At 41.3% G+C, this 13,317-nt stretch overlaps 1 protein-coding gene across 1 annotated transcript in view; it reads right to left on the bottom strand.

Moving 5' to 3' along the window:
* Nucleotides 1-1,010: 1,010 nt before the first annotated feature.
* Nucleotides 1,011-13,317, bottom strand: part of LOC130281907 (arsenite methyltransferase-like) — a 29,209-nt gene continuing 16,902 nt past the window's right edge. Inside the window, exons 8-11 of the mRNA XM_056529648.1 lie at nucleotides 11,533-11,664; nucleotides 8,199-8,341; nucleotides 7,954-8,079; nucleotides 1,011-1,617 (exon numbers count right to left, since the gene is read on the bottom strand). Of these exons, the coding sequence (XP_056385623.1) occupies nucleotides 1,519-1,617; nucleotides 7,954-8,079; nucleotides 8,199-8,341; nucleotides 11,533-11,664 (500 nt within the window). The 3' untranslated portion in view covers nucleotides 1,011-1,518. The remainder of the gene's footprint in view (nucleotides 1,618-7,953; nucleotides 8,080-8,198; nucleotides 8,342-11,532; nucleotides 11,665-13,317) is intronic.

The following is a 13,317-nucleotide window of genomic DNA, read 5'->3' as shown; positions in this document are numbered from 1 at the left end:
TCTGCTCCTCAACACCATAGCCTGGGATGGAGAAGTATATTGCTGTATCATTTCTACACTAAATATTTATATCACTCAGATAGATCCATGCTAGTTTGCTAAACATAGAGTATGTACTAGTGTATTAAAGGGGTTATCAAGGTAAAAACTTTTTTTTTATATATATATCAACTGGCTCCAGAAAGTTAAACAGATTTGTAAATTACTTCTATTAAAAAATCTTATTCCTTTCAGTACTTATGAGCTTCTGAAGTTAAGGTTGTTCTTTTCTGTCTAAGTGCTCTCTGATGACATTTTTCTCAGGAAATGCCCAGTTTAGAAGCAAATCTCCATAGCAAACCTCTTCTAAACTGGGCGTTTCCCGAGACAGGTGTCATCAGAGAGCACTTAGACAGAAAAGAACAACCTTAACTTCAGAAGTTCATAAGTACTGAAAGGATTAAGATTTTTTAATAGAAGTAATTTACAAATCTGTTTAACTTTCTGGAGCCAGTTGATATATAAAAAAAAGTTTTTTCCTGGATAACCCCTTTAATGCTTGTATGTATGTCTTATTTGGTTTAGCTAATTAATGTTTTATTAAATATTATCAACTTTCCTGGTTACCGAGTGATTGTTCATTTGGTGGGTATACACTGCTGGTACAAGACATTTATGCCAAAAATACCTTGTACAATTATTTCATAGTTGTACAAAATTTAATCAGTGTTTCTGGGTGTTTACAAGCATATTTAGGCCCTATAAATTTAGCCTTTACTTCCTGCTTCTGTTTCAAATAGTTGGTGGCCATTTTGGGGACTCTAACAAGGGAAGCACATGGTCGGGGGAGGGGCATGTTTGTTGTACTCTAATCCTAAACCACAATTGGTGTAGTCAGTAGGGTTCCCACAATAAGTGGAGATGCAGACAGGATTACCACCCTAGAACCACAACAGTTATGTTGAGGCCTTGTGCTAAAATAAAAAAGTCCCCCTCCCCATCAATCTTCATTCAATAATAATGACAAAATGTTACAACATTTATTACATTAATTTATTTAATTCAGTTGATTGGACATGATTGGAAACACACAGTCATGTCTTTATGAGGTCTTACAGCTGACAATGCATATCAGAGCAAAACCAGCATGAGGTGGAAAGAGCTGCCTGAAGAGCTCAGAGGTAGGATTGTGTGAAGGCAAAACATTTCTACTGCACTGAAAGTTTACAAAATCACAAAGACGTGGTTTAAGGGATGCACTAAATTAATATTCTGCATATGTAGTGCCAAATAGGGATGTTTACAGGGTGTCCATAGCTGCTCTTGAGGAAATGAAGGATCCCTTGATCACCTGGGAGATAAGCAGCTGACTTATTTTCCTCTTTCCATTTAAAAACCATGCACTCTTGGCTTAGTGTGCATGTATAGCCCCTAATTCATAATCTACAGACCATCCAATAATTTATCCTGGAAATGTTTATTGTAATTATCATACTAAATAATATTGACTATAGGATCAGTCTCTTCCGGTATTTGTGCCTAACAGCATCCTTTTGGTCCGCAGCAGCTGCTGTAGCTAGGAGGTAAAGGCTGTTTGTTCTGGTTTTCTACTAGCTGGAATGGATCCGTGATGATTTGCTATAAGTATAAAAAGAAAACCCATCAACACAAAAAAAAAAAAAAAAACACAACAATTTTTTTTTTAAATATTATAGATCACAAATAGCTTCATTGAATACAGGAAGTATAAAAATATTTGAATGCCGCCTCCATCAACATTGGGTCTGCTCATCTCCTATGCTTTACCCAGCAGCTCTGCTAATTCGCCATAAGGCTGGAACTCCACTGAGTTTTTTTTTTGCAAAAACGCCGTCAAAAACGCCAATTTTCCCGCACTGCGTTTTTTCAGTGAAAAAACGCTGCGTCCAGATGTTAGCTGCAAGTCAATGGTAAACTGCAAAATGCCAGATTCACTTGGCATTTTTCAGTTTGGCGTTTTTTTTTATCCTTTTGGCGTTTTTCAGCAATTTCGGGCTCAGAGGCTGGATTTTCAAAACGCCTGCCAAAACCTAGTTTGGCGTTTTTTGCCCTGAAATCATGGTGTTTTCCTCCCATAGAAGTCTATGGGAGAGCAAAAACGCCAAGAAAAACGCCATGTTGGTTTTAAATTTTGCGTTTTTGCAGGCGGTTTCTATTCTTTTTTGGACTTTAGCGATCCAGAAAAATTATGGAGATACCTTTTTTATAAAAATTTCGTAGGGTACCATAACATTTTTTTTTAGAAAAAAGATACAGTAGTGATGGAAAAAATTGTACCTGACGAAATGTATCTTTTTATTACGGAATGTTTATTCATTTTTAAACAGGGATCAATTTATGTAAGCAGGTAAAGCACTAAAAATGTAGCCGACAATAATAAAAATGTATTGTGTGCGTGTTTTTCACTTATTATTTTTTTAAATTTTTTAGGTAGTACTACTACTCCCAGCATGGAACACACTGTTCCATGATGGGAGTAGTAGTTACCTGTACTTATTGACAGATCGCCCGTTGCGATCCTCCTGTATAATGTATAGATGCGGCGGTCGCTCTTCTCTGGTCCCCTGCACTGCCGTATATATACACATATTCATATTTCCCGAAGAGCTGTGATTGGCCAGATGGTTCCAGCCAATCACAGCTCTCTGTGAGAAATCAGAATGTGTATATATACGGCGTGCAAGGGGACCATAGGAGAGCGGCCGCCGCATCTATACATTATACTGGAGCATCACAGCGGGTGTCAGGAGTGATACCCGCTGTGATCTTTCCTTAACTATAAGTACTACTACTCCCAACATGGAGTACACTCTGCCCCATGCTGGGAGCTGTAGTACCTGCATTAATAGACAGATCGCAGCGAGTGTCAGAAATTACACTCGCTGCGATTTGTCTATTAATGCAGGTACTACAGCTCCCCGCATGGAGCAGAGTGTGCTCCATGTTGGGAGAAGTAGTGCCTGCTAAAGGACACATCACAGCGGGTGTCATTACTGACACCCGCTGTGACTGTCCTGTCTATAGCAGAGATGGAGCGACTGTATACATCGCTCACATCCCTGCTCTGCACTGTACTTCGGGCCGGCCGCTCATTCATTCATCTTTTCCTCAGAGCTGTGATTGGCTGAAACCATCCGGCCGATCACAGCTCTGGGTGGGAAATATGAATGGCCAGTGATGTGAATAGAGCAGAGATGTGAGCGCTGTATAGAGCCACATCACTGCTATATTATGGACGATCGCATCGGGTGTCAGGACTGACACCCGGGGCGATATGTCTATAGTACAGGTACTACTACTCCCATCATGGAACAGTCTTGTTCCATGCTGGGAGTAGTAGTACTACATAAGAAATGTGAAAAAAAAAAGAGAAAAAAAAAAGTTAAACACACACACTTTATAAAAATTTTTTTTTAAATTTTGTTAGAAAAAATAAACATTTAGTTAAAGGGGTACTCCGCCCCTAGACATCTTATCCCCTATCCAAAGGATAGGGGATAAGATGTCAGATCGCTGGGGTCCCGCTGCTGGGGACCCCGGGGATCGCTGCTGCAGCACCCCGCTATCATTACTACGCAGAGCGAGATCGCTCTGCACGTAATGACGGGCAATACAGGGGCCGGAGCATCGTCACGTCACGGCCCGCCCCCATCAATACAAGTCTATGTACTTGCATTAAGGGGACGGGCCGTGATGTCTTGAGGGGCGGAGCCATGACGTCACGCTGCTCCGGCCCCTGTATTGCCAGTCATTACGCACAGAGAGATCTCGCTCTGTGCAGTAATGATGGCGGGGTGCCACAGCGGCGATCCCCGGGGTCCCCAGCAGCGGCACCGCGGCGATCTGACATCTTATCCTCTATCCTTTGGATAGGGGATAAGATGCCAGGGGTGGAGTACCCCTTTAAATACATTTTTACATCCCTACTGCATCCTTTTTTTTTTTTTGGTAGCCAACTATTTTGTAAAAAAAAAAGCAAAAGGGGACAAAAACGGCAAATTCCACACAAAGGTAAAAACGCCAGAAAAAATGCCAGAAAAAACGCCAAAACGCAGGGGAAAACTGTGGCAGTTTTTTGGGTGTTTTTTCTGGCGTTTTTATGCCACAAAAATCACAGGGCAAAAATCTCAGTGGAGTCCTAGCCTGACTGCTCTGTATTAGTAAAAGCCCACAAATGGCTTACCAGCTGCAGATTTTAACTACATTAAGGACAAAATGTTTATATCTACTGACAATTTAACAACCTGTGAGAAAAATGAACAATAACGTTATCGTACATTTCTATTATTCCCATATGGGCTAATGTTGAAGCAATCTATACATCATTTTTTTTATTGTGTTTATATTTGTATTAATTATTGCTAAATTATTTAGACACATTAGATGTTGGTAGTAGGATTGTCCAACCTTCTAAAGTGTATGGTGGATTCCTGGCAAAGCTTGAGCCTGGCCTGAGTGGCAGAGGAGGTGATCAGTGCACAGAGGGGAGTGACTAACTGGTGAAGGGGCCAAACTGCTGGACACAAAGTAGCTGAGGGAAACACTTAGGGGGCTCTGAAGTCCAATATATTTTTTAACTTTGATATCAGCACTGGAGGGGTTAATTACCTAATGAGAGGTATGTACGAATTCATACGTTATACCGTAAAACCTGGCGATAGGTCCGCTTTAATAATCCCCTTTACTTGGGTTATAGTATAATACAAGATGTTTTGTCCTTTAGGAGTTTATCTTTTTACATCATGCAGCCCAGCACGAAGCAAGGTCAGAGTATGATATTTACAAGGAACATTCCTTTCTCATATGATAGTACACACAGTTCTTCTTTTCTATAGACCTCGATAATCCAGGCATTTGAAGAGAAATCGCACTTCAGCCAAATATTCACCGTTGTCATCATTTAGTGCATAACTTGAAAAGTAGCAGAATTGTGTGTTGTGTTTTGCAGGGCTGATTCTGTACATAATGGCCCTCATTTACTAAAGTCCAACCGACTCTTTTTCTCGTTTACTGCGCCAAAAGTTTAGTCGCAACGTCTGTGCGACTATTTATGCGACCAAATTTTAGGCGCACAACCGACACTTTAGAAAACACTTGGAGTGTGGGTTTTTTTTCACTCTAAAATGGGCATGTTTTATGCAAAAATTCGAGTTTTACCGACAAAAACCAAAAAAATACTCGGAGTACTTCCAAAATCACTCGTCAAAAAGTGTGAGTTTGCCTCACACAATAACCGACAGCCAAGAGGACGAGTGAAATTCCAAAAATGGTGTGATTTCTAACAAGGGACTGTTTGCCATTGGGTTTTGTGTGAAAGTAACTTGTTTTATAACCTGAAAACATTTTGTACAGTTCAACACTTTTATGAATAAAATATTGAATGCTTTTGTGATAGTTTATGTTTATATTTTTTTCTTTTCAACACATTTGCCATCTTAGGTTTAAATCAATTTAACACCCAAGCTGATAAACAAGGAGAATTGTTGTAATGTTTGAAAAATTATAACACATGAATACTTTTGATTCATGAAAACATTTTTAAACAACCAAGTCTAAACCATTTTGATTCAAACAAATAATTTCATTAGCTCGGAGTTTGTGCGACACAATTGACTAGTGCGACACAAAAAAACCCGAAATGTGTGACAGATTAGTAAATAAGCCTGAAGAAAAAGACAAGTGATATCGAAATCACTCCAGAATAAACACTCCGCTCTTAGTAAATCAGGGCCAATGTTGCCTAAAACGGTTCTATGAGATTATTAGAACATAAAAGGATGTCAGGTGTAACCACTGCATAATTTTAGAGGTTACCTCTTATTACTTTCTAAATTGTTTACTAGGACAAACCTAGTAAATCCAATTCTCAACTCTTCTTGGACCATGTCACATTTGTAGGTGTACAAGGAGTCCAAACAGAATTAGTTCTTACTAAGTTCCCACTTTTCTCCAGTCATCCTCCATGATTGCACTGCAGGAGAATAGAGAATACCAAATAACAACCTTCAGGGAGGAGCACAGCTTTAAAGGGGTACTCCACCCCTACACATCTTATACCCTATCCAAAGGAAGGAAGATGTCTGATTGCGGGGGTCCCAACGCTGCGATCTTCTGTACACTGAGGACAAGCGGGGCTCTGTGCACTGAGGACAAGCGGGGCCCTGTACACTGAGGACAAGCGGGGCTCTGTGCACTGAGGACAAGCGGGGCCCTGTACACTGAGGACAAGCGGGGCCCTGTACACCGAGGACAAGCGGGGCCCTGTACACCGAGGACAAGCGGGGCCCTGTACACCGAGGACAAGTGGGGCCCTGTACACCGAGGACAAGCGGGGCTCCGTACACCGAGGACAGGCGGGGCTCTGTACACAGAGGACAAGCGGGGCTCTGTACACTGAGGACAGGCGGGGCCCTGTACACTGAGGACAAGCGGGGCCCTGTACACTGAGGACAAGCGGGGCCCTGTACACTGAGGACAAGCGGGGCCCTGTACACTGAGGACAAGCAGGGCCCTGTACACTGAGGACAAGTGGGGCCCTGTACACCGAGGACAAGCGGGGCTCCGTACACCGAGGACAGGCGGGGCTCTGTACACAGAGGACAAGCGGGGCTCTGTACACTGAGGACAGGCGGGGCCCTGTACACTGAGGACAAGCGGGGCCCTGTACACTGAGGACAAGCGGGGCCCTGTACACTGAGGACAAGCGGGGCCCTGTACACTGAGGACAAGCAGGGCCCTGTACACTGAGGACAAGCAGGGCCCTGTACACTGAGGACAAGCGGGGCCCTGTACACTGAGGACAAGCAGGGCCCTGTACACTGAGGACAAGCGGGGCCCTGTACACTGAGCAATTTTTATTGTTCATATTGTATCTTCTGAAGAAATTTAGAAAGAAGATGGATAGAAGGAAATAAATAGGTTAGATGAAATACCAACTTGTGTGCTAGTGCACCTACTCTCGAGAAAGAGTCCTTTATATAGGGGCACTTTTAAAAGAGTAGTGCGGTGAAACATAACTTACCCCTATCCAAAGGATAGGGGATAAGTTATAAATTGAACTGGGTCTGACCTTGAATGGGGCCCCGGCAGTCTTCCGAAAGTGGCCGTTCCGACCCTCCACAAGAAGCCGCGGCCAACACGCCCCCCTTCATGTATCTATTTGGGATACATACACCCCCCTAGAGTTACCAATGCAAATTCCATACATGAGAGGTTAGCTCGAAAGAAAGCCACGTTGTAATACCACATCCAACATGGAGACAGACGGGGAGCATATTTTGTAAGAAATTAGCTCTGTTTATCTATTCCTGGATTCGTTTTTTTAAAGATGTAAAGAATCTTTAAAAAGGGGCAGGTGTCTTTGCAGTCTCTTTGGTTACTTGAGTATGATTTTTAAGAATCTCCTCTCATAACTTGATTTGGTCTCCATCAAAGGTAAAACCTAGAGGATCCCAAAGTATATTGATTTCCTGAATTTCAGGGTTATTATTCATGATAAAGATGTGCTTCTTCGCTGTTGTTATACCAGCAGCCTAAACTATTCCTTTTTTATATTAAAAGGAACCCTAGGAGAAAGTATAGGGGTGTAAGAGGTGTCAGGCATCGCTGTATGTAAGCCAGATCCTACACAGGATGGTACCCAAACTTATGTGTGCACCATTACGGGTACAATGGCCCCCACACACAGTGATGCAAGTCTTGGCATCTTCTGGTGCCCTCAGAAGTACGTCACTTAGCTTACCTAAAGAAGAAGCACCGGAGAATGAACTTTCTCCAGTTTTCTATTATACTTTTTGTTTCAATTTCTCCTAATTTTCAAGACATTATTTTGCTTGTATAACAGTTTCTTCATACAGCGGTTTAGCTTAACTATTTTATACTATAAAAATATTTTTAAATTAAATTGAGAAAAATGTTATCAAACTTATATTTCACCTTTTCCGCACAGCATTGTGCTGAAGACTTTTCCTTTTCCAAGGGCTTAAATAAAAATTCATATGAAAACCTGGAAGACTTCAGGATACTCCACAAGTCTTCATCCACCAGTGTAGCTTCTCCTTCCTATAAAGAATAACATATGGCATAACTTGAACAATTTAAAAAGGACCTGTGGTCAGTAAAAAAAAAGGATATATATTTTTGCTACCGTATTTATTTTAAATATTACAATAATATGGTACCTTGAATGTGAAGTTTGCATCAAACTGAATATCATTCTCACAGCCTGTGATTTCTCCATTGTAAATAACCATCCCCTTTTCTTTCACAGAGTTCTGTGGAAGCTTAAAAAGGCGAAATGTTGCAGAGACAAACTTGAGGTCACCTAAAAGAACAAGAACAAAAAAAAAACATGTTACTATAGATGGCACGCATAAAGATGGTTGAGTATCCCCAGCTTCCTCCATAGAGAAACCAGTGCAGAACTGTTTCAGTCTGTTTTCAGCCCTAAATATCTTATTTCCGTACTTTAGAAGTACACTGGTCCCTCAACATACGATGGTAATCCGTTCCAAACGGACCATCGTTTGCTGAAACCATCGCATGTTGAGGGATCCGTGCAATGTAAAGTATAGGACAGTGGTCTACAACCTGCGGACCTCCAGATGTTGCAAAACTACAACACCCAGCATGCCCGGACAGCCAACGGCTGTCCGGGCATGCTGGGTGTTGTAGTATTGCAACATCTGGAGGTCTACAGGTTGTAGACCACTGTTAGAGGAAGTTGTACTCACCTGTCCCCGCCGCTCCGGACCGTCACCGCTCACCACCGCTGCCGGGGATGTCGCTGTCCATCGCTGTCGTCGCGTCCCCGAGGTGTCCCAGACGCTCCGGCAAGGCCTCTGCTTCCCTGGCATACACGCTCTCCGTCGCCGCCATCACGTCGCTACGCACGCCGCTCCTATTGGATGACGGGACCGCGGAGCGACGTGATGACGTCGATGGAGAGGATCCTGAAGAGGACACGCCGGAGCCCCGAGGACAGGTGAGTGACCATCACCGGAGCTCACAGGGCACCGTAAACGGCTATCTGGTGGCAGCTGAAGCAGTCTGCGCTGCCGGATAGCCGTTTATGCGATGGCCACGACATACAAAAGCATCGTATGTTGATGCTGCCTTAAACATGCGATGGCCTCTGAGAGTCCATCGCATGTTGAAATTATCGTATGTCGGGGCCATCGTAGGTCGAGGGGTCACTGTATGTGTAATGTGTATATCCATAATTTTTCTTAAAAATATTTGTTTTACCATATTATTTCAACCCCAAAAAAAGAAGCACTCATAACAAAGAAATGAAATAAATCAATACCTGCTTTATTAAAAAATACATCAGATAATGGCATAAAAATTATAATCACATAATTGCATATGTGGTATGGTAGGCAAATATAGGTAGGCAAATAACCCTATGGACCCATAGATCAAATTGACAGTAAGGAAACAGAGTGCAAAGAAAAAAATATGACTTGGATAAGTAAATCAATGCAGAAAAGTAACTTCAGAAACAGAAGAGTAAGCACAAAATAGAGAGTCACAAAAAAAATGGATCAAAGTGAATAAGAGATGTTAGTACCTGCCATGTATAGAGCCAACCAAATGCATACATAACACAATGTACTTTTGCTACAAATTGCTTTGTCGGGAGGCATCCAGTATACCTTGGTAACGTGTAGATCAATATTTTTTTACCATATTATTGTAGCAGCTTTCTTTCGGGCTAACCTCTAACGTATGGAATTTGCATTGGTAATTTGGGGGGGGGGGGGGTGAGGGACACATGTGAGGGGTCCCTCACATATATCAATTCAGCAGTGCCCCCATCTTCAGTACTACCAAAAATAACAGCGATACAGGGTGATTATTGCCAAAACAGGCATATATAGTGTCCTGTGTATTAGGTTCAACCATCAGCCAACATCAGAACATGGATAGCGGTGCAATGTGAGAGTGAGACACAGAGCAGGAAGGGTGGTAGGGCAATGACCATTTTGTGCCGATCGGTTACTTCTACCGGCCTCCATATTGGAGTTTGTTATTGGATTTAATCAGCGCCTGAGAATCTTCCTTTGTTGACCTGCGACTAGTTGAATTGTGTCTGGATCATGGTGGAGCTCTATAGCGCTCAGTGCAATATAAGCCATAACAAGTGTCCCTACACTACACAAAGCTCATTTGTTGGTTGATAACATCTTTTAAGTAGACTTAAAAATCACTGTTTGTCAGACGTACATCTCATGTAAATAGGGGATCTGCAGCCAACAATGATAGAAGTAAAGGGCTGCATGGATGATCCAGTGACCTTTCATGTGATCCTGCTCGCAAGATAATTGAGCCACACAATAAGCTGCTTAAACAAGCACAGATCTACTTGATCAACGCTCACATTTTAACACAGAGCCAGTGAATGAATATGGGCTGCCACAAGGATGATTTCAATTCATTGTGGGTTTGCCTTTGCACTTATGGTTCTACGGTAGGTTATCCACATCGTTATGCACCTTGTAGTGTCATAAATATTCTTTCCCGGGAGCCTAAAGACGTGTCAATCTTCCCTTGGATAAGAACAGAATCAACTAAACTCAGTTTTTAATATTTTACCAAACATATCAAAAAGAGTTCTGTTCCAATATGTAGCAGAGTGGAATGCATCAAGGTTACAGATGGCTCCTCACATTGAAAACTCAATTTTCCCTGCCCCTTACGTAAAACATTCAGATAAGGTATCAAGGTCTCTGGCTAAAGTGTGGGCTGCAAAATGACAGATGGGAGTAAATAAATCCAAGAGAATTTTCCAGCATCTGAAGTCATAGTTAGTAGTAGATGTTTGTGTAAATACAGCTTAAACCTAAAAACTAAAAAAGACTCGATTGCAGGTAGTCTAGGTGTCTGAACTGTAGCATTATGCTTTTTGGAAGTTATGTTTCTGTGTGATCTTTTTGGTTGTTTAAGAACATGCGCCACCTTAGCAATCTTTCTTTACAACATAAAGCCAAGGTATGCTAATTCAACTGTTCAAGCTAAGAATCCAGTCCTGCTTCTATATGGAGATGCAGGCTGTACTCTGTTCTTCAAGGACTAAGGAACCCGAGGTTATGTTAAGTCAAAGATTCATTTAATAGGAAACTGTGTAGTAAGAAGATAACATAGGACATAATCATTTCTCTTCAAAGGGCTTGCACAGTGTTAGCAAAACATGGCTGCTTTCTTCTAAAAACAATGCCACAATTGTGTCTGGTATCGCAATTGAGCTTCATTAAACGGGTACTCTGCCCCTAGACATCTTATCCCCTATCCTAAGAATGCCAGCTTTGGGCGGCCGTGGTCGTCAAGCCCCCCCCACATCTTATCCACTATCCTTTGAAGAGGGGATAAGTTGTCCAGGGCAGAGTACCCCTTTACATTTAGGGGCAGAACTTTAATACCACACACAACCTATAGACAGATGTAGCAAGGGTTTTGTAAATAGGAAAGCAGCTATCACTGTATCTACCAATGCAGACAAAAATAGAACCTTACCAATAATATCCTCTAGTTCTTTATTGTTCACGGTGATATAGCTGGAGGTGACTAGTCGTGGTGGGCTAAATCCAATCTCTTCAGCAATCAGATAGAGGTCCTTCCAAGAAAGGGCTCCACTAATACATTCTCCTACGTAGATGAACAGAAGGTTAAATAACTGGATTAGCTTTGTCTTCTATCATACCAGCTGAAAACCAACATCTTGGGAAGAGAGGTTTGGTTACCTAAAAAATGTAAAGCTTCTGCTCTAAGCCATAAAGTGCTCAGTATTGTATTCCTTTTGCTTGTCTCCTATGTTACTGGGGAAGTATCAGGGTTCTACTAGTCTTGGAAGACAATTAAATTAAGTTAGGAAACATTTGAATAAGGGATTCTAAAGAGTTGATACTAAAGCAAGAGGAGTCATATTAGAAAGAAAATACCTAAATTTGGAGATGAACAGATGTTTCATTTAAGATAGACTATTTGTAATAAATTCTGCAGTGAGTGCGGCTGCCTAATGGCTACAGCCTTTTAAATAGGGTTGCCATGCAGTGAGTTCCATAGCAACCATTCTGTGTCAAATTAATAGGGTCTTCATCTCAAAGGCAGATAAGGGGAACAAAGATTATCAGTACTTAATCCACATTGTTCTTTGGCCCAAATTATTCCATCTGCCTGGAACCAAAAATGTCTGGTTTTGTCCACAGCAACCAATTGCAGCTCAGCGTTAATTTTACAACAAAACAATTTTGCTTTCAGGCAGACTGATAAATCTGGGCCTTTATCTCTTAGTGCCCCCTTATTGGTCAAGGAGGGACTTAAACAAAAAGGCTAAAATTTTTATAAAAGTATAAAAATTTCCATACAAAGATAACTTAAATTAACTAAGTTATAGTATATCAACATTCTATATATTTTATATTTAATTTTTTATAGATGAAATTTTATTTTTACATAAATTTTTATAGAATTTTGTCATTTATTGTGGTATTCTCTTTAATCAAACACAATGAAGAGCAGAGGTTTGCTGATACGTCTGTAAGTTTATTGTGACATCGAAATGGTGACAGTGAAGGTTCTGTGGTCCAACAATACAATCTGCTTATTGGTCAACAATTAGATGTCGCAGAACAATTTGTCACCTATTATGTCTACACTGTTTCAAAACCTCCTTACAGATAATGAATCAAAATTGCATCAAAATAAAATTGTATAACACATTTCTTATGAATTTAACATAATACAACTGTAAGAACATGAAAGATTAATGAATGAAACCCTATTCCAGACAGTGAGTAAATAGGGGGGTCTACATACTGACTCTCCATTAATTAAATGGAATGGGAAGCAGCTACAAAGAGTTTCTCTCTGCAAGACTCCACCACTTACACACAAAAATGTTGTCAGGGTAAGTAGTCACAGGGGCGGGTCTCAGCGGCTGCTTTCTGCCTCTCTGGCACTGACTTACACGTCTCTCCCTATCTGTATATATTATTCAGCGCTTGCGGGGCGGATAGCAGTGCCAGGACATGCCCTAATGATTCCCGTAGTTATCTGGGTCCTGACGGCATTTTTAAACTATGATTTCTCTGAAAAGCCTAAATGTTTTAGAATAAATCATAGTGTGTCACATTTCCTCAGGCTGGGTTCACATCACGTTTTTGCCATACTGTTTTCAATTAGTTTTTCTAAAGAAAACCGTATGGCAAAAAAAAATGCATGGAACAGTATGGAAAAAAGTAAACCGTATGCGTTTTTAAACTGTATACTGTTTTTAAACGTGCATACAGTTCCGTCCAT

The sequence above is a fragment of the Hyla sarda genome, chromosome 7, assembly GCF_029499605.1.
Source record: "Hyla sarda isolate aHylSar1 chromosome 7, aHylSar1.hap1, whole genome shotgun sequence".
Lineage (NCBI taxonomy): Eukaryota > Metazoa > Chordata > Amphibia > Anura > Hylidae > Hyla > Hyla sarda.
The sequence above is the reverse complement of the archived record's forward strand: the minus strand, read 5'-3'. Positions and strand labels throughout refer to the sequence as shown.